Source organism: Balaenoptera musculus, chromosome 15, assembly GCF_009873245.2.
Source record: "Balaenoptera musculus isolate JJ_BM4_2016_0621 chromosome 15, mBalMus1.pri.v3, whole genome shotgun sequence".
NCBI lineage: Eukaryota > Metazoa > Chordata > Mammalia > Artiodactyla > Balaenopteridae > Balaenoptera > Balaenoptera musculus.
In genome coordinates, this window is record NC_045799.1 from 1,692,902 (window position 1) to 1,717,225 (window position 24,324).

At 53.3% G+C, this 24,324-nt stretch overlaps 1 protein-coding gene across 1 annotated transcript in view; it reads left to right on the forward strand.

Annotated features, from left to right (window-relative positions):
• TAF4 (TATA-box binding protein associated factor 4) overlaps positions 1-24,324 on the forward strand; it is a 70,930-nt gene that overhangs the window by 43,362 nt on the left and 3,244 nt on the right. The window contains exons 4-14 of the mRNA XM_036827136.1: positions 899-1,018; positions 2,188-2,310; positions 4,409-4,498; positions 5,020-5,265; positions 6,765-6,912; positions 7,352-7,466; positions 9,463-9,632; positions 9,939-10,069; positions 10,924-11,049; positions 11,496-11,552; positions 11,994-12,113. Coding sequence (XP_036683031.1) covers positions 899-1,018; positions 2,188-2,310; positions 4,409-4,498; positions 5,020-5,265; positions 6,765-6,912; positions 7,352-7,466; positions 9,463-9,632; positions 9,939-10,069; positions 10,924-11,049; positions 11,496-11,552; positions 11,994-12,113 — 1,446 coding nt within the window. The remainder of the gene's footprint in view (positions 1-898; positions 1,019-2,187; positions 2,311-4,408; positions 4,499-5,019; positions 5,266-6,764; positions 6,913-7,351; positions 7,467-9,462; positions 9,633-9,938; positions 10,070-10,923; positions 11,050-11,495; positions 11,553-11,993; positions 12,114-24,324) is intronic.

A 24,324-nucleotide genomic window follows, 5' to 3' on the forward strand; every position in this document is an offset into this window, starting at 1 on the left:
CCGCCGTAGCGGCCGTGCCATCAGAGCCCCTTGTGCGGCAGGCAGGGCGCCGGGGCCTGGTTGCTTAGAAGAGCCGCAGGCGAGTCATGCTCGGGGTTACACTGCCCCCTACCTTCCGAAGTCGTAAGAGAGTAACGTTTAAAAAATTGGAGAAGCCTCCATTTTTAAATTGGAAAAGTGCTAATTAAAAAAAAAAAAAACAGTAAATATTTGCATCCTGATTGTTCACGTAGACTAGAAGTCTTGGGAATTTGACCGAGGACAGTTGTTGTTTGATGTCTAGCTGTTTGCTGGCTTAAATATATTCGTTTAGCAAAGTAGCCCCTCCCTCCCAACACCAACTACATCAAGTCCCCGCCTGCTCTGAAAACCCCCTTTCCAGGATGTTTCTGGATGTGACTCGCTTTGGGGGAGCAAAGAAAGGTTGGTCCGGCAGCGGTGGGGGAGCCCGGGACCCCGACGAGTCCTGGTGCCGCCCCCCGCGTGGGGGGGTGGCCTGCCCGTGTGCGTGTGACGTCCTGGCTTCCTCGTCACCAGCCTGCCTGCACGAGCCAGGTGACGGGCTTTTCAGTTGGTTTCTCTGTTTGTTCTTTTCAGTTCTGAGACGGGATCTGGTTTGGTTATTAAAAGATTATTTGTTTTGGTCACCATGTGACTTCTAGGATCGACTTCTGACAACCAGGTTCTTCCCGGCCATTGGCTTCGTTTCTGTCAGTTGTTGCTGCAAAATACTGCTTCCTCGGTGCTCAGGAAGGTGGCCCTCGGGGATGCGGTCTGCCGCGGGGCTGGTGTGGTCCCTTGAGGCCGCATGTCCCGTGGGGTCCCGCCTGCTACAGGGAGTCTCATGAAGGCCGTCTCCCCGCAGCCTCTATCTACCTTGTGTTTTGGCTTCTCGTAGCCTCAGCTTGTTCTGGGTGGCGCTGCCCAGACACCCTCACTTGGGACGGCGACAGCTGTTCAGACGGGGACACCTCAGCGAACGGTCCCGGGGGCCACCACCACCTCCACAGCCGCTACGGTGAGTGCCGCCTCTCGGCCGCGTTTTGGGGCCATGTGTGTGGTTCGTGCTGCCTCAGAGCGCTGGCCGGCCCGGGGGAGCCACAGCCGCCAACGTGGGGATGCGTTGGGGTCTCCACGGCCCCATATGAGTGGGTCTGAGGGCAGTGGTCTCTGCAGGGCCGCAGGAAGGGTCCACCACCCTACACGAGGCTTTCGGGCCGTGGGGGACGTCTGTGGGATGGAGCCCAGACCAGGTGTGTTCAGAGGGGTGACACGGGGGCTGCACAGCGGTTGCGGTCTGTAGAGCGGCAGTGTTGCCCTCTTAACATTTATTTCCAGCAGTTTTCCTGCACACGTATGAATCTTTAAACCAGTGGGATCGTGCTTTATTTATGACTTAACGTTTTTCATGTTTCTCTGCTGAGTATTTTTCATCGTCTTTAGTATCTGTGCCATAATTCAGTTTCTTTTATTGTGCACTTAGATAGGTATCAGTTTTTCTTTATGATAAGCAACATCAAGGTGAATGTCTTATAGATCATCTTTTTTACATTTATTGGTTATTAGTTACATTTCTATAAGTAGAATTGCTGGGCTGAGTGAGCTGTAAACTTGGGTCTGTGCCTCCAGAGCACACGTCCTGGTTTATACTCCCATCATCAGGCCGTGAGAGTTACTGCATTTTCCTCAAAGAAATTTAAGAAAAGAAATACACATTTCTTTTTTTTAAAAATAAATTTATTTATTTTATTTATTTATTTTTGGCTGCGTTGGGGCTTTGTTGCTGCGCGCGGGCTTTCTCTAGTTGCGTCGAGCGGGGGCTACTCTTCGTTGCGGTGCGCGGGCTTCTTACTGTGGTGGCTCTCTTGTCGCGGAGCACGGGCTCCAGGCACGCGGGCTTCAGTAGCTGCAGCACGTGGGCTCAGTAGTTGTGGCATGTGGGCTCTAGAGCACAGGCTCAGTAGTTGTGGAGCACAGGGCTTAGTTGCTCTGCGGCATGTGGGGTCTTCCCGGACCAGGGCTCGAACCCGTGTCCCCTGCACTGGCAGGCGGATTCTTAACCTCTGCGCTACCTGGGAAGCCCAGAAATACACATTTCTTATATGACACCCATATCTTAGTTAAAAGCTGTGATGAAAATCTGCCTTTTAAGAGTTTTCCGCTTACATCTTTTTAACTTCTATCCAGGAAACTATGGAGAACGTGAAGAAATGTAAAAATTTTTTATCTACGCTAATAAAACTGGCTTCATCTGGTAAACAGTCTACAGAGACAGCCGCTAACGTGAAAGAACTGGTACAGAATCTGCTGGTAAGAGCTCTGTACGCCGGCCCTTCTGCCTTAGAGCGCTGTACTTGGCCATGGGGGGGCGGGGCGCGGCCGGAGTCTGGGCCCCTCCGCCCACCACCCTGCCATCCGCTCGCCAGCCCGGCTTCTCGGAACCTCACAGCAGGACGGCTTCCCTAGGAGCTCCTTTTCCGCCCCCTCAGTCGCTCGGCATGTTGGCCGCAGAGGAGCGATGTAAATTCACCAGATGGAGGGTGTTTAAAGGCCCTCGCTCACTCCTCCACCTGCTCTACCTTTTTCACGGAGGGTTTTTTTTTTTTTTTAATATTTATCTATTTGGTTGCACGGGGTCTTAGCTGCGGCTCACAGGCTCCCTAGTTGCGGCAGGTGGGCTCCCCAGTTGTGCCATGCGAACCCTTAGTTGTGGCGTGCATGTGGGATCTAGTTCCCCGACCAGGGATCGAACCCGGGCCCCCTGCATTGGGAGTGCGGAGTCTTATCCACCGTGCCACCACGGAAGTCCCTTTCACGGAGGATTTTAAGTGATACAGAAGCGGAAAGCAGAATGACAGCCCTTCTGGGCCACCTGCGGGCTTCATCAGTCATGAGTTCTTATATGGCTTTGCATCTGCTGCGCCCCCGTTGCCACCCACAACCCCTCCCCAGTCTCATAAATATTTCAGCACGGATGCCTGGACATAACCTGTGAACACAGGATCCCTCGCAGCCCCCAGGTGCCCAGAGGCTGAGTCCAGTGTTGCCTGCAGGGCTCGGTCAGAGTCGGTCAGGTCCACCTGTGGCAGCTGCCTCTGTGTCGCCGGTAACCTGGGGGTCCCCTCCTTCCTGCTGTTTTCCTTTCCTCTCGGTTTCTCTTTGCAAGGAAACCTGGTGGCTCAGCAGACGGGCTGTTGGACGTTTCTGTCCTGCTGGTGGGTTTGCCGGCTCAGACCCTCTGCTCGCAGCCTCCCTTCCGTGCCGAGGGCTTGGGCTGGAGGGGAGCCACCCTCGGGGGCTGGCTCTGCGCCGTCTCTGCAGACCACGTGGGTTTGGGGCCGGAAAGGAATGAAGTCCCGCTCTCACAAGCAAAAATGATCGCTTCAGATGCTCCTTAAATCTTTTCAGGAAACTCAGAGGTTGAAAAATAATCTCTCCTCCTGCGAGGAACAAGAATTCCCAGCTTTTTGTTTGTTTTAATTATAACAATTTTACCTTCTAATGAAAATTTCTAATTAAATAAATGCCGTTCCCTTTCTTCCCACGGTCCTTTGTCTGTGGTCCCTCCCCGGCGCTGGAAGCGTGGGCTCGTCTTGTCGACTCTCCCACCCCCCCATCCCCTCACCTCCAGATGAGCCCAGTGCCGTCCCCCATGTGCTGCGCCCTTATCAGGGCGCCGGGACCCCCCGTTCCGCCCTTGTTACAGGACCTCTTTGCAGCCCTGGCCACTCCCCCCTTGAACTGGGCCCAGTCAGCCATGGGCTTGGCTGCTGGTGGTAGGTGACCTCGAGTGAGAGGGCGCAGGTGGGCAGAGTTTGTCTCGTAGGATTCCCAGGTGTCGGCAGAGCCGGCTGGGACGGTGCTGACCCCTCCCGGGTGCCCGTGCTGTCCCATCCCCCAGCCCGCACACCCGGATCGCTTTGGTTTCCAGAGCGGGGTCTGGGCCCTCTCGTCTGGGCGCTCGCTTCTCCCTGCCGGCGCCCCAGCTGCTCTGGGGTCTCGGCGTAGGTGTGGTCTCTCTGGGTAAGGGTGTCCCTGGTCTGCGGTACCTTCCAGCTTGGTCACGAGGGTACTTTTAGGCTAGTCTGTCACCTGGCAAAATGCCTGACCTGCGGTGGGTTAGGTGCCACGTAAATGTCCCGTGGGAGCTGGCGTACGGGAGTCGTGGAGTGGGCCAGTGAGCCCCGATGGGGCGGGGCGCGGGGAGGGCCGGGGGCCTCAGCCACGCCCGGGAACCCGTGTCAGCTGAGCACGTGGCCCCTGGGCCCGCCCGCACCTTCGTCCAGCGCAGGACCTGGCGTGAGGAGCGGCCAGTCCTAAAACGCGAGACCAGAGAAATGCTGCATAAAGTTACGCGTGTGCGAGTTTGTATTCGTGGAGGAATTTCAATGTGAATTTTATTTTTAAGGACGGAAAAATCGAAGCAGAAGATTTCACTAGTAGGTTATACCGAGAACTTAATTCTTCACCTCAACCTTACCTTGTGCCTTTCCTGAAGGTAACTTGAAGCCCCCTGAGAGCACCCAGCGTCGGGTGGGGGGCGGGCGTGTCCCGGGGAGGGGTGGGCTCGCACGGGTGTCACCGGTGCGTTTGCAGTTTTCAAGTCCCCTGAGACAGAATGCTAAGTTTTCTCTTTGGAGGCTTCTCTGTAAGTTGCGAGACCCCCGCCCCTGAGGCCACAATGTCGTGTCCCAGCCGGGGGCTGCGAGGGGCCCTCTCCCCGCAGACGGGGGCCCCGCGCCGCTGGGGCGAGGGTGTCGCTCACGTGCCTCCGCTGCCTTAACGCGCGTGACTGCATTTCAGAAATGGCGCTTCTGGTTTGTTTTTTAAGCAAATCGCAGCCAGTTGTCACTGAGGGTCGCCCTGCTCAGCGGCGGCCGGGGGACAGTGGTTTGGGATGCCGGCCCCCGGCGTCCGGGGCGTCTCCTTCAGGCCCCGACCGACGCCGTTTGGCCGAGGACGTGTTCTCGTTTTCTGAGTCGAGGAGGGAGCCACCCCTGTGTCTGTCTTTCCGCCCAGAGGAGCTTGCCCGCCTTGAGACAGCTGACCCCCGACTCCGCGGCCTTCATCCAGCAGAGCCAGCAGCAGCCGCCGCCGGCCTCACAGGCCACCACCGCGCTCACGGCCGTGGTGCTCAGCGGCTCGGTGCAGCGCACGGCCGGGAAGACGGCGGCCACCGTGACCAGCGCCCTCCAGCCCCCCGTCATCAGCCTCGCGCAGCCCGCGCCGGTGGGCGTCGGCAAGCAGGGGCAGCCCACGCCGCTGGTATGGAGGCCAGAGCCTTGCCCTGCTCCCCCGCGCGTGCCCGGCCGCCCGTGGCTCAGAGAGACTGCCAGGGAGAACCTGGGGCGGGATCCGACATAGTGAGGTGTCAGCCAGGGGCCGAGGCCCTGCAGCTTTGAAATTTATTTCTCGGTGAAACGAAGTAAGCCTACTGAATTTTGCCCTTTGGCACGTCCGTCGTCTGTACTGTTTCGGGCGTCCCTGGTTTAAATGGACACAGTGTGTTTGCAGTGGATCTTTTAGCTGGACGTTATCTTTGATTAGGAGCAATGGCCCAAATACACAGAGCCGACGCCAAGTGCTTGGCGCTGGACACGTCAGGTTTCATGGTCCAGAGCCCAGCTCTGCAGCCGTTGTTTGGGGCTCAGAGATCCTCGGGAGGCACGGCTGCTGAAGGTGGATTTATCTGTGGTTGGGATCCAGGGTTCTGGTCGTGTAGCTATAGAGAAGGGTGTCTCTGCTGGGAAGAGTTTAGGATTGAACGTGCTCCTGCAGGCAGATGGGGTTCGCCCAGTGTAGAAAGGCAGTTGCTATTTTTTTTTTTTTTTTTTTAATTTCAAAGGGATTTGTTCCTATACAGACAGTTAAAAAAATTTAAAACAACGCAGGTCCTCACGTCACTTTCGTAGGTTGTGGAGTGTATTTTACGATAATGCTCAAGTGATAACCAGGTGGGCAATCAGAGTCATGAAGGGTGGTGGTCTCTCACCTGCTCAAGTTAAAATCTGCATTTGTTCTTGCCTTGATTGGTGGTGAGGAAGACAGGCTCCCACGGGAGGTGGAGCCGTGTGTGTGCTTCGGCCAAAGCGCGGGTGTGAGATCAGGGCTCGCTCGCCTGCCCCTCACTGGAGGGGTGGAGCTCTGCCGCACCCTTGCAGAGTCGGGCACCACCGGTCCATCACCTGCTTCCCTTGAAGGCCGTAGGGACGTGAAACCTGGAGGCTCTTCCCTGAGTTTGTGGCAAAACTTGGCCTGAACCTCCTGCAGGCAGTCGTGTGTCTGCTCATTCTGGACAGTGTGAATTTTCATAGGTTTTGTTGCAGAAATGGCCGGGCCCCGGGCACCACCCATCCCTCCCCGAGTGCGCTGTAACATAAGAGTGTGCGCACCAGGTGACCTTCGTAAAATTCAGCAGCTGGATTCTGATCCAGCCCTAGAGACTCTGGAAGGGATCAGGGGGCGCCCCGGCACCTGTGCTCACATCTGGGGAGAAGTCGGCTGTTCCGCGCTGGTTCGCAGGCTCAGTAAACACTGTCCTCCAGGCGCTGGCCTCAGGGCCCCGTGTGTGGCTTCCGAGCAGTTAATCTGCCCCCAGGAGCTTGCAGCCGTGGCGCCTGATGCAGTGCCCCCGGCTGACCCTCCTGGTCCTCCCGGAAGGCTGCCCACCCCCGCCCCGGGCAGGGAACAGATGTGGGAGCCCCCTCGGGCGGTGGGGACGGGGGTGGGATGGGTGCTCACGTGCCCCGTGGGCTCTGCCCCAGGTGATCCAGCCGCCGCCCAAACCTGGAGCGCTGATCCGGCCGCCGCAGGTGACGCTGACGCAGACGCCCATGGTGGCGCTCCGGCAGCCCCACAACCGCATCGTGCTCACCACGCCCCAGCAGATCCAGCTGAACCAGCTGCAGCCAGGTGAGGGCCGGCGGCCGGGCCGCTCTGCCCAGGACCCCGTCTCCCTGTTTTTTTAATTGTGGTGAAACTCACGTAACATAAACTTGGCCATTTTAGCCACGTGAACAGGTGTACAGTTCAGTGGTGTTAGTACATTCACAGGGTTGTACGGGCATCGCCCCGTCAGTACGATTTTTACAATTACACATTCAGGACTGGGTTCTTACCTACATTTCAAAAAGTTTGATGAGATACAGGAAGGCAAATGCATGAGAGATGCTGCTTACGGTTTTACTCTAATCTAGAGTTAGTAACCCAACGTTTCTGACGTTTTAGGAAGCTTCCTTGTGGTGGGTGGGGGGTAGTGGCCCTCCCCGCAGCCCACCTGGCACCGGGGACGGCAGTGTCTCCGCTTCCGAGTCCGTGCGCGGGTGGCATACCCTCGTCTCTTGTTTTGCAGTCCCTGTGGTGAAACCTGCCGTGTTACCTGGAACCAAAGCTCTTTCTACTGTCTCGGCACAAGCAGCTGCTGCACAGAAAAACAAGCTCAAGGAGCCCGGGGGAGGCTCGTTTAGGTAAGGAGTGAGCCCGTGGCTCAGGAGGCGCCCGGAGGGAAGGGCCTCGCCCGGTGGCCGTTGGTGCTTTGAGGCTGCGTTCATTCCCTACACACACGCACACACGCGCGCACACACGCACGCACGCACACACACACACACACACACGCTGTGTGCGTGTTTTCCCCCAGAGCAACTCAGGGACATTTGCCGCAGACAGGGCGGGATGGCAGAGCAGCTGACCTTCCGCGTGAACCAGTGGGAGATTTGCGTCTGTGATACGATGGCTCAGCCTTCCGAGCGCATCACAGTCATAACAGAGGGCACTTCTGTGTCCTCCTTTCAACCTCAGAACCTTCAGAGATGCTGTGCTTTCGTCTCTTGACGAGCAGCTGGTCTGAGCGTCGCCATAGGAAGGGCTGCAATGGCTACTTTGGTTTGGATCCAGCAGTAGCAAAGTGCACGTGTCGGGGGACCTGGGTGGTCCTTCCCTTCCCTTCCCAGACGCTTCGTCCCTCAAGCTGTTAGGGAGCAGGGCAGGTGTTGGCAGTGCTGGAGCCGTGGTGGCCTGAGCCGGGGTCGGCCTCCAGGCAGGGCGAGGAGGTGGGTGCCTGGCACAGCCTGGCACAGAGGGCGGGGGCCCACGGGTGGGGAGGATATCCACAAGGGAGAGGGCGGGTGGCGGAGATGGGAAGACCTGCCGTCCACCTGCAGGTGTGAGGGAGTCAGAAACGCAGAGAGGAGCAAACGAGGCGAGCCCGGGGGGTTGGGTCGGGCTGGGCGTCCGGCTGTGGATGCTCGGGAAAGGCTATGGCCGGAGCCACCCACTCTGCCACTGGGGGGGCCTGGGATTGGTGACACCACGATGGCAGCAGCACACCCAGTGCCCAGGGCTCGTCTAAAACCGCTTCCCCCGCAGTGACCAGGGTGCCTTAGGGGGCTGCTGATTCCAGGCCGGAGTCGGGAGGGCGCAGGACGAGTTAGTGCACTTTGTTTGGTCAGAAAACAGTGCTCGAGGGTCAGAGTTCCCAGAAGCCCCCAAGTGGCCCCCTCCCGCCGGCCGTGTCTGTAGTGACGTTGTATCCGCTGGATAAGACAGGAACCCGAGCCCCTAGAAACGAGTTAAGTGGGTGGTTTAGGGGAACGGGATTTGCGCAGTCTCAGACCACCTCCCCTGAGGTCCTCGTAACTGCACAGGGAGGGAGGGGCGCCCCGACAGCAGGGAAGCCGGGCAGGGCCCCCCTGCGCTGGAGCTCCGTGTGCAGGGTGAGCAAGGCCCCGTGACTCGTGTGAAATTCCTGCCAAAGGTGCATTGCCCGCATCTCGTCACAAAGGGACGTCCGTCAGAGGGAAGACGAGGACATGCTGCAGAACAGCTGGCCTGTGACCTTCCAGGTGTCAGGGGCACGAGAGTCAGGGAGGGGCTGCAGAGATGTGACAGCAAAACGCAGCTCGTGGTTCTGAGCTGGACCCTTTGCTGTGGGAGATGCCATAGGGACTGTTAGCCAAACCTGGGGGTCTGGGTGTGGCTGGTGGCCTGGTTTCAAAGGCCATCCCCCTGGTTCTGTAGGGGGTGCCTCTGTCCACAGGGAGCCACAGTGCCGTGTCCCGGGGGGTGGGTGTCAGGTCGGCCGCTCACCCTCAAGTGATTCAGGGGGAAAAAGTCCTTTATACTGTACTCCAGCTTTTCTGAGAGTTTGTGATTGTATTAAAAATAAATTAATGCTGTGAGATCATTTAAAAAAGGTTTCACAGAACAAACTCCTTGAAGCAGTGAGTAGGTGCTGTGCTGTCTGTGAACTTGGTGTTGACATCTATGTGCAAAGACTCCCATTCTGCTGTACCTTCGGGTGGGTCTTCCTTTAAAAGAACAGATTCGCTTGCAGGCGACCCCCTTCGTGCTCAGGTGACGGCAGTGCGGGGGAGCCGCCCCTCTGCCTGCCGAGTTGGGGCCACCCGCATGTGCCTCCTTGGCGGCCCTCGTTCGGCTAGACCCACCTCCTCTTCTTTCCCGAAGGGACGACGATGACATCAATGACGTAGCGTCGATGGCCGGCGTGAACCTGTCGGAAGAAAGTGCGAGAATATTGGCTACGAACTCTGAGTTAGTGGGCACCCTGACGCGGTCCTGCAAAGACGAGACCTTCCTCCTCCCAGCGCCTCTGCAAAGAAGAATATTAGAAATAGGTATGGCCCTGTCTCCTACCGGCCCTGGGATGTCTGGCCTCCACGCGTGGGCTTGGCGTGGACCACGGCTGCGGTGCTCCGCGTGGAGCTGTCCTGGGCTTCGGGGGGGACACCCCTTGTCCCTTGTCACCTGTTTTGCCAGAGTTGTGCTTTCGTGGGGTTGGCGGTGACGTTCTCAGGTCGTTGAAGCAGGTGTAGAACACCCTTGACCCTCAGGTTGCACAAAGCGGTAACTGGGGGATAAGGGAAAAACAGTGAAGGAAAGAAAAGAGCTTCAGTGATTGTAAAGTATCGCCTGTTCCCCAGGTAAGAAACACGGCATAACAGAGTTACACCCAGACGTGGTGAGTTACGTGTCACACGCCACGCAACAGAGGCTGCAGAACCTTGTAGAAAAGATATCAGAAACGGCTCAGCAAAAGAACTTCTCTTATAAGGTAACCCGCCGTTTCCTGGAGGGGATGCCCTGTCGCCCCTCCTGGGTCTGGTGCTGCCTGGAGGGCACAGGGGAAGCGGCGGAGTGTTGAGCTTGTTTTGAGTTTTTCCCAGAACGAGATTTTGGGAAGATGCCACTTCTTTCAGCCCCGTGGTGCTCTGGGTCTATCCACCGGGCTGTGGAAGGAGGATGCGGGGGATCCGACCTCCGGGTTAGGGAGCCGACCTTCTGGGTCCGGGCAGGTGGCATCTTCAGCTCTGGAGATGGTGGACCCTCCTGCCCGTTTCCACGCGGCGGGGGGGGGCGGGGGGGTCCCCAGCAGCTGCACAGGTCCGAGCTGTCCGTGCAGACGCGAGGGGCTCTGGCTCACCCGCGCTCCCGGGACTCAGAGTGGTGCCCTGTCGTGTGCTGTGGAGGGCCGGCTCGCCGGAGCCCGGCCTCGCACAGCAGGCTCAAGGCAGAGCCCGCCTTCCTCTTCGGTCACGCAGACCCTCTTTCAAGGGCACCGTGGAGCGGCCAGGCACTGCCTGCGCAACGTTGGAAGTACAAGCCTGTAGCCATTTTGCTTTAAAAATACTTTTTATGCTATTAGAAAAAAATTTTAAATGTCACTTAAAAAAGGCAAATGATACCAAAGTGTATAAAATGGACACTTGCCCGTGAGCCCCCGTGCGACTTGCCTGAGACGGCGTGTGCGCGTCCAGAGCACTTCAGAAGCAGAGCCTGTCGGGGACGAGAGGGGCTTGGGTCTGCGCGCCCGCCCGGGGAGGGGGCCGAGGGAGGCGGGAGGCGGTGCGCGGACTGTCCGGCTGGGTCCCCAGGTTCGGGACAAACGGCCGTTTCGCTTTTTTCTAGGACGATGACAGGTACGAGCAGGCAAGTGACGTGCGGGCTCAGCTCAAGTTCTTTGAGCAGCTTGATCAGATTGAGAAACAGCGGAAGGACGAGCAGGAGCGCGAGATCTTGATGCGGGCAGCCAAGGCGAGTGCTCGCGCTCCGCTCAGTTCTCCCCTCTCCGCCCGGGCGCTCGCAGGCACCCTTGGGGTTTGCAGGAGCCGGAGCAGGGTTTGGGGCTGGCCTCGGTGACACGTGCGCGGGGTTAGGAGCGGAGCCAGGGTGGAAGCCTCCGGACCTCAGCAGGTCACCCAGCGCGTGGGGCAGGTCCCTTACCTGAGCCCGGAGCCCTGCGGGCTGCCCTGGCCCACCGTCCTCAGGTCACATCAGACCATGGCGTGCTTCTTACGTCCAAATGGTATTGATTTTCATGATGATAAGCGTTCATCTGTTAGCTGTAAACGTTTAAAAATTTAATGCATTCTGTCACGTGACTTAGATGTCATTACGTCACGAATAAGATAACACATATCTGTCAGGTGATGAACGTTTAGGTCACAACTTATCTTTCTTTTTTACCTGTTTGAAAATAGTCTCGATCCAGACAGGAAGATCCAGAACAGTTAAGGTTGAAACAGAAGGCAAAGGAGGTAAGCGTTTTCAGTCCAAGAATCTGCACTCACTGCACACTTGAAAATATGTTTGCATTCAACCTCAGCACCTAACAGGAGAGAGAGAGAGAGGCTGAGAAAGCGATGGTATCTCTGCACAGTAGGCCTTCCTGTAGCGATTTATGATGTTTGCAAAAGTGTTTTCCTGTGCTTTTAAACTTCAAGGTAATTTCTCATTTGGTGCAATCCAGTCTCTGTACTCTCAAAATTTGCTCATATTTTCTGAGCTTTTAAAGATGAGCATCTATTGCTTTACTGTTTTTCTGATTGCAAAATATGCTTAACTGTTTAAAAAAAAAACAGTCAAATTAAATTTTAATTTAGGAAAATTTAGAAAACCCTTTGGTGTCTACGTATTACTTTTGTAGTAAGGAAAAATGTGTGTGAAATGACAGTCCCTGTTTCCTTTTCAAAACAAAGATGCAGCAACAAGAACTGGCACAGATGAGGCAGCGAGATGCCAACCTCACAGCACTAGCTGCCATCGGGCCCAGGAAAAAGAGGAAAGTGGACTCTCCGGGACCGGGATCGGGAGCAGAGGTACCACACAGTTGCAGGGACGGGGGCTGGAAGGGCCTCGGGGCACCTGCGTCCCGCCCGCCTCTGCAGGGAGTCAGGCACGCCGAGAACGGGCTGTCGTTCGCGCACATGTTGTCTCACCGCCCTTGGAATACTTGTTTTCTCGGTACATTTCGATACTCTATATTCAAATCAACCCGTTTGTGGATATCACGTGAGCAAGAAGTTCTTTGCATGAGGAAGTTTGATCACTGTAGCTTAACATGATGAGATTTAGACTGACTTTGAAGAGAACATGGGGAGATTCCGTCAGAAGACTGACCTTTGTAGGGCTGACTGTTCTCCCTGAGTAGTGGGGTTAGCATGAAGGAAGGTTGTTGCCTGTTTCTGTGTGTCCAAATTTTGTTAGTTTCTTGTTTTGTTTGCTGTCGTATCTTTATATGTAATGACAAACCCAACTTTCAAGTATTGTTATTTTTTCTTTAAACTGCCAGTTGCTTTACAAGTAAATCACAGGAAGAAAGAAAACATCGTCTTTTATATTTACCTGCTTATTTACCATTTCTGGTGTTTTTCGTTCCTTCGTCCCAAGTTCCAGGCTTCCATCAGCAGTATTTCCCTTTGGCTTGAAGGACAGCATTTAGCGTTTCTTGTAGTGCAATCTGCTGGTGATGGATTCTTTCAGCTTTTGTTTACCTGAAAATGGTTGTATTTCGCCCTCAAAAGTTTGAATGAAGTTTTCCCTGAATGTTGACAGTTTGTTTTTTTTTCTTTCAGCTCTGTTTTTTTAACTTCAGGTTAATTTTCTCTCACATTCTTGAATAAGCCGAGCAAGTCCAGATACACATCACTTAATTTTATAGAATGACCGACTAACAGGGATAAGTGATTGTAAGAATGTTAGCCATCCTTCACATTTTTCCTCTACTCCTTGAATCCTGTCTTAACTGCTGGTCTCTTTCTTTTTTCCAAGGAAACTCCTGTTCTCATTTAGCCATGTTTTCTTGTTCCAGATCACAAAAAAGATGGGAGATCTCCCAGAGTGTTTTGCAGAATTGCAGAGCTCTTATTCTTAGACCTGAAAACAGCCGTAACGTGTGACCGTCGTTGTCCTTGAAGACGTTGTTCCGTCGTATTCAGGGCCCCACTGTGATTTCAGTGCTTGTTTCCTGTCACGTGTGTCACTTCTCCAGCTGTTTTGAGGTGATCGTCTTACTTCTTAGAAGTTCGTCTGTGTGGTGCTTAGACTTGGTTCTCTTGCTGGTCACTCTGCTCGGGCTTCTCTGAGCTTCTTGGATCTGTAGGTCAGTAGTTTTCCTCAAATTTGCAACACTTTGGCCTTTATTTCTTCAGAACTTTCTCTGTTTCAGTCTTTTTCTGTCGGGATTCCCAGTTATACCTCTGTTAGATCTTTTGACATTGCCCTGTGGGTCTCTGAGTCTGTATTTGTTTTTCTTTAATCACTTCTTCCTCTGTTCGGACTGGATCATTTCTACTGATCTGTCTTCAGATTCCCTGTCTTCTCCAGTCAGCTCTGCAGTCCAGTGAAGTTTTCATTTGTTGATGTATCTGCAGTTCTGGGATTTCCACTTAAGTCTTTTTTATGGCTGCTGATTCTTTGCTGAGGTTTCCCTGTCTGCTCACTTACTGAGGCCACGTTTTCCCAACGTTCTTTGAACCTCTCTGTAAAAGCTGCTCTAATGGTTTTGTCAAGTCCGACATCTGGGGCGTCTCGATTCGGCCTCTGTCGACTGCTTTTTCCTTTGACCGTGGGTCGCAGTTTCCTGTCGCTCTGCATGTCTAGTCGTTGTGGCTTGGATGCTGGATTTTGTGGATGACATGTCGTCATCCTCTGAAGAGTATTGACTCCTGTTTTAGTTCAGCTCCTGGCTGCTCATCTTGAACTTGTGTGTCTTGTGTCTCACTTTGGTGTTCAGTAGGGTCTGTGGAAATCCCATGATGTTTCTGAGCTCCCTCACCCAGTGGGGCTCACCCTGCAGACTCGCCTTCCCTGTGCAGGTTTTAGGCTTGGTTGGGGTGGGTCTTACGTAGGGTGTGATCCTTACTCCCCGGGAAGGGCCTTTGGCGACTTGGCTGGAAGCTGGGAGGGAGAGCGTCGGGTGGGCTGCACTCCAGCGAGGACTGTCGCTCATGCGTGTGTTTTGGTGACATCACGTGGCTGTTTCATGCTGTCCTCTCTCCCTGGACCCTTCGTCTTAGTTCCATAAGTAACTCTATGTTTAATGCTAATTACAAGTCTGTGTGGATGTCTGTTTAGTCATTTGGTTTTCTGAATCGCGTTCTCTGTGGGATTCTTTTGGAATGTTTCATGGGGGCTGCGTTCCCCATATTTGTGCATGTCGATGACGGTTTTGATAGCTAGAAAATCCATGGCTCACGTTTTCTTTCCTTGAGAATCTATCTTGAGTAAACAGTTACACTAGATAATTTTTTTCCTGGTACGAAAGGTTGCTGTCAGTCTGATGATAGTCTAATTTTATTTCTCGTGTGTTTCTCATGTGTTCTTTCTGCCCAAAGATGCCCACAGAATTCTTTTCCCGTAAAGCCCAGCATTTTACTTGGAGTTGGCTGTCCTGGGTTGTCGTTCTCAGGGAGAGGTTGTGTTCTTTCAGCATATATGCAGTTAAACCTTTCGTATTCAGGAACATTTTCTTTAACGCTTTCTTTGTTTTTGTTTTCCTCTTCAGAGATTCCTGTTACTCATACGTTGTATCTTTTGTATCTGCCATCAGTATTTGTCCTTTTCTCTTTAATCCTTTCAATCTCTCTTTTAAAAAGTTTTATACTCTGTTTATCCTTCTCGCTCTCCTAATTCCTTCTTAAGGTATCATTTGTTGCGTTTATTTGCTCTTGTGTTCTTTTTAGTGTAGTCTTCATTTCTCAAGTGAAATTTTCTTTTGTTTCTAATTTTTCCTTGACTTTGTCACCTCACTTCTGAGTTTCGCTGATTCTGGTTTATGTTATTCTTTCATGCTTTTTATCATTTTCTCGATGTCTTTTAGCTTGTTTGGAAATAGAACATAACTGTTTTGATCTCTTTTTGATGGTGTCTTTTTGGTGTTTTTCATCATCTGTAGGGATGTTGTTCTGCTCCTTATTCTCTTTTTTTCCTAGGGCAGCTTGTCTGGGATTTGACCTTTCTGTGGTTCACTTTTATGTGAATTTTGCTGTCTTGAACCTTTAGGAGGAGGTGGTGTGAAGGTTGGCCAGCTTCACTGAGCTCCCCTTCCGTTGTTTCCACGTGGCGACGAACTTGCTGTCTGAGATGTCAGGCTCCGCTGCTCCCTGACTCTTACCTGGACCTTTTTGTCTCCATTGTCCCTGTCCTGCTCAGCTTTAATTTCACTCCTCGCAGGTTCTCTTCTGTGTGAGGCCCTGTGCTGCGGGGCCCTGGCAGGTGGGAGGCAGAGTTCCTAGTGGTGGGGCTGCTGTTGAGAGGAGAGAACTCCTGGCTGTAGCTGCTGCTCTCCGGTGAATCTGCCACTCTTCCTGGCGAACACCTGCTGGCTCCTGGGGGCTTTCGGGCCTCGCAGGTGCCCCGCTGCTTTTCCCGCACAGTTTTGAGATAGGCTTGTGGCTGCTCGCCACTCATCTTCACCGGTTTGGTTGTAAACATTGTCTGCTGGCGTTTGGTTTTGCTTTCTGGTTGCTCTGTGTTTTATATGGCCTTTGGGAAGATTAAACAAAACTTTGACGCCTCTGGCATCTTCTTCCCAGAATATACTGATTAATGTTTTTCAAAATGTTTTTCTTTTGATTTAGAGTAGTTTCAAACGTATAGAAAAGTTGTAAGAACAGTATAAAAAACTCCATTCAGATTCTCAATTCTGAACATTTTACCACCTCTATTTCATCACCCCCTCTTTACACACACAAGTACGCGTGTGGGATGTTCCATCACCCCTAAATGCTGACAACGCTGGACGTTCTCTTGTGTTACTACTGCACCCACCCCACCCCCTGCATCGGGAAATCAGCCCTGGTGCCCCAGGGTCCCCAGAGCTGCTCCCACTTCACCGCCTGTCCTGGTTTCTCTTTGATCCAGGCGTGTGCGGCGTCCAGCTAGCTTGTGGCGTGAACCTCTTCCCAGTCTCCCCGTTCCTGACCGTGTTGAAGAGGGCGGGTCTCTTGTTCTGTAGGATGACCCTTGGCATCACTAGGTGATCTTAGCCTTGATCACCTGGTTAAGTTGTCTGGCTGAGAAAGCAGCTTTCTCCACTGTGTGGTCAGTTAGTCCCTTAGCGTTTATTAGTATTGTGAAAGGAGGTACTCCGGGATCACGCAGGTACTCTGTTCCCATCACACCTCACCCGGCCTTAGCACCCTTGCATGACTGCCGCTGCGTCAGGACCGCCAGGCTGGGGGCCAGATTATGATGCTCTGTTTCCATCATGCCTTCCACATTTACTGGTTGCCTTCTGCTGTGAAGAAGAGCTTCCCTCCCTCCCTCCCTCCGTCCTCATTCATTCATGCACTCGTTCATCACTGTGTATGGACGCGTGGATTCCTGTTGTATTCAGAGGGTTGTAATCAGTGCTCTCGTTATTTCTAGATTTGGTCAGTGGAAGCTTCTTCAGGCTGTTTCCTATATCCTTTTGAAACGTTGCCCTCGTCCTGTAAGCGTGAGGGGTGTCCAGGTGCCTCTTGTGCTTCCCCTGCCCTCACCCGCAGTGGCGCCCAGGAGCCTGCTTCCTTGCGGTGGAGGGTGGTATTTAGAGACCAGTATCTGAGCACTGTGTGTGCTGATCGCTACGGGGGTCCCTGCTCCAGGCCCCCAGCAGTCAGAGCCCGGAACGTATGTATGTGTACAGGCGCGTGTGCGCGTGCGTGCCCCTTTCTGTGTCTAGAACAACCCCGTGCGTTCCAGTTGATGCTGAGATTCTAGTCTAGGACCTCAGGGCTTCTTCTAGTCTTCTTCCTTTCCTTACTTTCGAATCCCTTCACAGACAGAGAGAACGCGAGTTCCCGTTATTCTCAATATATTTGTTTTTTTTTTTTTTTTTGGCTCAATGTAACCAGTCCCCCAACCACTCTGGCTGCTGGGGTCCCTGTGCTGGGAGGGGAGGGCTCATGGGAAAGACATGTTGATTAACTTCTGCCTTAGGCGTTTTCTAAAGAAGAGAAAAAGAGCGCGTATTTCCAGACTGATGGGGAGGGCGTGGGCGTGGGGAGGAGTGTGGGGTGAGGGGGCACCTTGAGGAGACGGTGGGAGGGATGCACGTCACCAGAGGTCCTGCGGCGTGGCTGCGTACGTTGCTGGTTGTGCCTGATTTTGGTCTTCAGGGATACTTGTGAGTTATATGTGTGACAGTTAATACGAAATCTGGAATTTAAAAAGTCCTTCATATGCCTTTCTTCATCAGAGCTAAGGCTTAATTTCTCTTTTTCTTTTTTTAGTTTAGGGTTATTTCTTTAGGGTGTGTCTTTAAAAAAAAAAACAAAAAACTTTATTGTGAACTAATTTTAGACTTGCAGCAAAGTTACGAGAAGAGTGAAGAGAGTTTCTGTATATCCCTCACTCAGCTTGCCCTAAGGTGCATCATTGGTGTGATACTACTGACTAAAGACCTCATTTGATTTGGTCTTTCAGAATTTAATTTTAAGTTAAGAAACTCTATATTTTAGAGCAGTTTTAGGTTCACGGCCAAATTGAGTGGAAAGTGCAGAGAGTTCCCATACGCCCCCCCCTCCCCCTCCCCTCGCACCTGCACAGCCTCCCACGTCATCCACGCCCCCCACCGGATGCTGCGCTTGTTACAGTCGATGAACCTGCACGGACACTTCATCACCACCAGAGTCCGCGGTTTACATCCGGGTTCCCTCTTGGTGTTGCACATTCTGTGGGTTTGGACAGATGTATGATGGCCTGTATCCACCTTTACAGTATCATACGGAGTAGTTTCACTGCCCTAAATGTCCTCTGTGCTTCATCTGTTCATCCCTCCCTTCCCCCAGCCCCTGGCAACCCCTGATCTTTTTACTGTCTCCGTAGTTTTGTCTTTTCCAGAGTGTCGTAGAGTTGGAATCACATAGTCTGTAGCCTTTTCAGACTGGCTTCTTTCGCTTAGTTAAATGCATTTAAGGTTCTTCCGTGTCCTCTCGTGGCTTGGTACCTCATTTCTCTCTTTTCAAGGCTGAATAATATTCCACTGTCTGGATGCACCACAGTTTATTTATCCATCACCTGCTGAAGGACATCTTGGTTACTTCCAAGTTTTGGCCACTGTGAATGAAGCTGCTATAAATACCCATGTGCAGGCTTTTGTGTGGACGTGAGTTTTCAGCTCCTTTGGGTAAATGCCAAGGAGCACAACTGCTGGTTCGTATGGTGAGAGTATGTTTAGTTTTGTAAAAAATTGCCAGACTATCTTCCAGAGTAGCTGCTCCACTTTGCGTTCCCGTCAGTTACGGATGAGAGTTCCTGTTGCTCCACCTCCTCACCAGCATTTGGTGTTGTCGGTGTTCTGGGCTTTGGCCGTCCTAATAGGTGTGTAGTGGTATCTCATTGCTTTAACTTGCATTTCCCTGATGCATGATCTGGAGCATCTCTTCATGTGCTTCTTCTTTGGCGAGGGGTCTTTTAAGGTCGTTGATCCATTTTAAAAATTGGGTTGTTTGTTTTCTTGTTACTGAGTTTTCAGAGTTCTTTGTGTAGTTTGGATGAGTTTTTTGTTTTTTGTTTTTTAACCAGTTATGTCTTTTGCAAATGTTTTCTCTGTATTTGATTGTTACCATTCTCCACTGAAGATGTAGGATCCCATCCAGTACCCCTCCTGGCATTTGGTCACCATGTCTCTGTAGCCTCCTCTGGTCTATGATGGGTCCTCTGTCTTTCCCTGTCTTTCCTGATCTTGACACTTTGAAGAGTGTGTGTCGGTTATTTGGTGGAAGGTCTCTTAATTTGGGCTCGTCTACGTTTCCTCTTGATGAAACCCAGGTTGTGTAATTTGGCTAGAATGTCGCACCAGTGATACCGTGTCCTCAGTGCGTCGTATCAGGAGGTACGTGACATCTGTGTGTCCCGCTGCGGGTGATCACTTTGTACACTTGGTTCTAGGGGGGTCGCAGCATCTCCGCTGGAAAATCTGTGTCCCTTTGTGATGAAGTGTCTTGTGGGAAATGCTGAGGGACCGTGCCCTCCTGTTCTCATCGGCACGGCTGCGCCCCGTGTGCGGTGCCCACAGGCCGACAGGCTCTCCTCCTCCTCTGTCCCCCGTTTGCTGGTTGGAGTTCTGCCAGCCCTGCTTGGTCCTCGCGAGCCCTTCAGTTGGGTCCTCTGTCCTGTTGACGTAACCTGTCACCTTCTGAAGGGTTCTTACTCTCTCATGTCACAAATGTTCCAGGCTTACCTTATATTTTTCCTGCCCTAACAGTGGAATCGACCGTTTCTCCGCAGAGCCGCGGTTCTTTTTTGTTGGGACGCGTGTGCAGGGACCAGGTCTGGGCACCGGTGTGCTCGGGCCCCTGGGTGTCTTGCTCCAGCCCCCACGGGGGTACAGCTGGGGATACGTGCGCCACCCCACCTGTGTTTTCCGTGTCTGTACTGAAGGCGGTGGGTCCAACCTGACGTGACAGGCCCTCCGAGCCGTCCCGCGTCCCAGGTGGGAGGCCTGACTCTCATCGTCCCGGTGGGTTTGCTCTTTGTCCCACCCTACTTTGCAGATAAAAAGGAGATCCAGAACTGCTAAGCCCCGTGAGAAGGAAGTGGCTGACCATCTAGAGTAGCATGTGTCTGCCCAGTTCTTTCCGTGTGTAGCCCTGCAGCGCCCCCGAGTTCCGCATCCTCAGCGCCGCGGAGTTCCTGGATGAGCCCTTTCCCGCTGCCCCTCAGCAGGCCGCGTCCCTCCGGTGGCACAGCTGGGCTCTCCTGCTGCTCTCTGTCCTCCGGTGCGGCCCCCCCCGACCCCCGCTCGCGTTTAGTTGTTTATTTGGGGGTTCTCAGAGCCAGAGCTGTACAAAAGACTGTGCCCCGAGCAGTGCCGTCTCCTCCCCCTCAGACGCAAGCATGTGTTCTGCGATTTCCGCCTCTCTCTCGAGGGAGCATAGTGCCGGCGCCTTGTGCAGTGGGCCGTTTTCGCTTCGCGTACTCTGGAGCGCACTCCGGGCCGTGTCGTGGCGGTGCTCCCCGTTCTTCACAGCAAGCGGGGTGCTTCTCCGCACCCACGTGCCTTGGGCGACCCCCTCCCTTGTGCACGGATGGTGCTGTATTCTTGGGGGTGTGTGTTGTGGGGCGAAGGTAAGTGGGTTGGTAGTTCCGTTAGGAATTGCCAAGCTCCCCTCTGGAGGGTCGCGCCAGTTCGCACCCGCCGGTGGTGAAGGAGAGGGCCTGTCTCCCCACAGCCTCCCGGCGTGTGTTGCCACAGTTTGTAATTTTGCTGATCTGTTGGGCAACAGGGGTGCTCAGCTTCGGTGAATGTGCTGTGGGTGCTTGAGAACAAGGCGTATTCTTAGGCAGGGTGTAGGACTTGCTGGGTTTATATGGGGTGCACCTTACCGATTATGCCCACTGTGTCTTTGCTTATTTTTGTCCACGTGATGTGTTTTGTGCTGGATGTGGTGTCCCAGAGCCTTCCGTTGTTAGTGTGTTTTTGTCTTTTTTTTAAAAAATAAATTCATTTATTTATTACTTATTTTAGGCTGTGTTGGGTCTTCGTTGCTGCACGCGGGCTTTCTCTAGTTGTGGTGAGCAGGGGCTACTCTTCATTGCGGTGCGTGGGCTTCTCTGCAGTGGCTTCTCTTGTTGTGGAGCACGGGCTCTGGGCATGCAGGCTTCAGTAGTTGTGGCGCGTGGGCTCAGTAGTTGTGGCTCACGGGTCCTAGAGCGCAGGCTCAGTAGTTGTGGCACACGGGCTTAGTTGCTCCCCGGCATGTGGGATCTTCCCGGGCCAGGGATTGAACCCGTGTCCCCTGCGTTGGCAGGCAGATTCTTAACCACTGAGCCACCAGGGAAGTCCTTGTGTTTCTGTCTTTATCTCCTTGCATCTCCTGCAGTTTTTGCTTTGTATGGGAGTTGCCATGTTATTTGGTACATAAATATCTATAAGTGTTACATGTTCACCGTGAGTTGTGATTTTTACCATTGAAAAGTGTCTGCTTTTGCCCAGTGGGCTTGATGTCTCCTTTGTCCTCAGTCAGGGCCATTACCCCTGCTCTCCTGTTTGCATCACCCTGGAAAACCTCCATTCTGCTTGATTTGTAGCTCTTCCTTTAGGTATGTCTCTTGTGTAGAGCACACGGCGGGGTCTTGTTTTCTGAGTCCAGCTGAAAAGCGTTTTCCTGTCACAGGTGGGTTAAGCCTGTCATCTGTATTGATGTAGCTGACAAAGTGGGTTCTGACTCGGTCACAGTATTTTATGATGATGTGTATATTTTACAGTTGCTGTGTTTTTTGGTGAGATGTGTAGTCTTTGCTCCTTAATTAAGATTTTTTGTTTGTGTTTAGGAAGGTTTGTAACTGTGCTCTGGTGGTTGCTTTTGTATGTGAGCGTTTCTGGGCGTCCTCAGCCCCAGGTTTTCACGTGCGTTTCCTGTTCGGCTTGCGTCAGCGTTCTCCTCGGCTCCCCGGTGGCCACACCGCATCCGGAGCCTGTGGTGTCCCCTTCCCGTTCCCTTTCGTGCTTGGTTACATCATTTCTACCTTGTCACAGCACTTGACATTTCCCAGCCTCTTCCTCACCTCTGCTGTAGCACCAGCTGCGTGTTTATATATTATAAATGCTTACTTCTGCGTTTTTCTGAGGTTTCCCCGCTCTTCCCTTGTTGGGACGACCCCTGCCTGCGGCTGAGCCTTCGCGAAGCTCAGGTGCAGAGTCCCCTGATGTCTTGCAAGTTGAAACGGATTTTCTGTGGCCTTGATGTGTGGAGGACAGTTAGGCTGGATATAAAAATGTTGGTTCACTCTTGCTTTCAGTGATTTTTCAGTGCTGTTCCATTGCTTTCTGTGTTGGTTTGGGAAAGCCGGATGCCAGGTTAATTCTCTCGTCTTGATGGTTTATTTTCTGTTTTTACCTGGAGGCCTTTTCTTTATCTTGGAAAGCTGACAGTTTTATGAGGCTTTGTCGAAGTTGATTTTTATGGGTTAATTTTCCCAGGTGCCCACATGCCCTTTCAGTGTGTAGGTTCGTTTTTTTCTGTTTCTTGAAAGTTTCCTTGGATTATAGTTTGAGTATTAACCTCTGCCCGCACACTTGTCTTCCTTCTCCGGGGGCTCTGACGACTGAGTACATGTCCTCTTTGCTTGTCTTCCTTTTCCCCTGTTTTTTTCCTGGCCCTTTAATTTTTTTTCTTTGTCTCATTTTTATTCTCTTGTTTCTCTGCCTTTCTTCTTTGCCTCCTACTACATTTTTATTCGAGTCTTTTCTCCCCTGAGCACCTTACAGTTTATATTAATTTCTGAGATAGTTTTGTCCTTTTTTCTCATTTCTTTCTTGTGTCAAATCAACTCTCATTTCTTTCTGGTTTTCAATCCATTTTCCCCCTAAGTTTTGAGTTTTTGACTCAAGGTGATTATCATATCCTCAAATGTTTAAGTATAATTTTTTTGTTGAAAGCGTTGTCTTACAGTTTTCTTGTTTTTTCAGATGGAGTTTGTCTCTGATACCTGTGGAGTTTAATTTTCTGACTTTTTGCAGTGGTTCTTTGTGGACCTGCTTATCTTCTTCCTCTTGTGCATTTTCATGGTTTGGGTGTTTACAAGATTCACTGTCCGATGGTGCCCTCTCCTGACAGTTCTCCAGAGCCCGGTGGCTTCGCAGGTGTCTGTCCGAGGGAGAGGAGGGCTGAGTGTCCTCTGGTGGTGAGGCCCTGTGCCTGCCGGACCCTGCATTCCCCCCCTTACTTCTTTGCCCGCCGCCGCTGCCCAGTTTCAAAGGACTTATCCCAGAAGCTGTGCGCTCTTAGGGCCCCCAGGCCCGCTCTGTCTCTGGTGCTTGGCCTCGTGGAGGCACTGTGGGCCCCGCCCAGGAGCATCGGTCCGCGTGGGGACCGGGCCCCGTCCTCATGTTGTGCGGATGCCGTGCCCCGGGTAGGTCTGTGTTTCCCTCCCTGTTCTGGACGGTTCTTGGGGAGATGATGGGAGGTACCGGGGTGAGCTTGTCTTCAGCCTCCTGCGAGTGGCCCTTGTTCTGAGCCGAGTGCCCGAGGGGCCCCATCGCTGCTGCTTTTCACGGCGCCCTCCAGCTGCGTGTGCTGGGCGTGGGCTCCGTCTCGTGGACGCGTGTGGGGACCGTGCTGGCCCGAAGAGGAGCAGAGCGGGCGGCGGGGGCCGTGCTGTTGGCGCTGCGACCTCGTCACCCGCCGTCTGGGACGCAGGGGCATCACGTGGGTTAGAGGTGCCCTCTCGTGGGCACAGACCTCTCACTGTGGTCGAGGGGGCTCTGGGGGGAGTGGCCACGAGGCCCCCGTGGTGCGAGTCCCCCCAGACAGTCCCCGAGGGGCTGGTGCTCTCCGCCGACTGGGCGAGCGGCCACGGCCAGGTCTGAAGCTGCCCCGGCTGCCACCGCTGGTTGTGCACGGCCCTGGGGGCCCCAGCGAAGTGACCCCGCGAGCCAGGTGGGGTTGGGACGGAGGTGATTGTTTCCATTTGGTTTTTACCTTGAGTGTTTGTTGCCTGTCAGGTTGGTTGTGGTGTTTTTGACAGTGGAAAGATTGCCTTCAAAGGAGATACCAGCCTCCTTTCATGAATCCTCTCAACAGTCCTGTGACAGGACATGATGAATGGTCACACAGCACTTTCAGGGAGGAAGCTGGCCTCCGGGAGAATGTAAACCGTGTGTCCACAGTTGCTTTGTTTCAACCCCAGTGCCTGCAAATACAAAACAAAACACACCGAATCAGCCTCTTTGCTGGAGTGTGAATGTTGTTGAAGGTGGACGCCGGCACCTGCCCCGCAGTTTTCTGTCATCCGAGGTCACTGCTGGTCGCTCGGCTGCCGTGCCCGAGGGCCGCTTCCCCAGGCTTCCCGCACGGGGCTCTGGGCCGGACCGGGCCTCGCGCCTGCAGGCTGGGCGCTGGGTTCCTGTGACCGCCTTCTCTGGCCAGGACACCCCAGGGCAGTACGATCAAAGGACGGCACTCACCCCGTGAAATCAGAAGTCATTTGAGTTGTCAAGTAGGGTGCCTTTGAGCACATAGGCCTTCTTATTCAAGTCCATAGAACAGTGACGCGTGGCAGCGTCGTGACCTTCGGAGCCTGAGACGTGCGGAGTGGGGC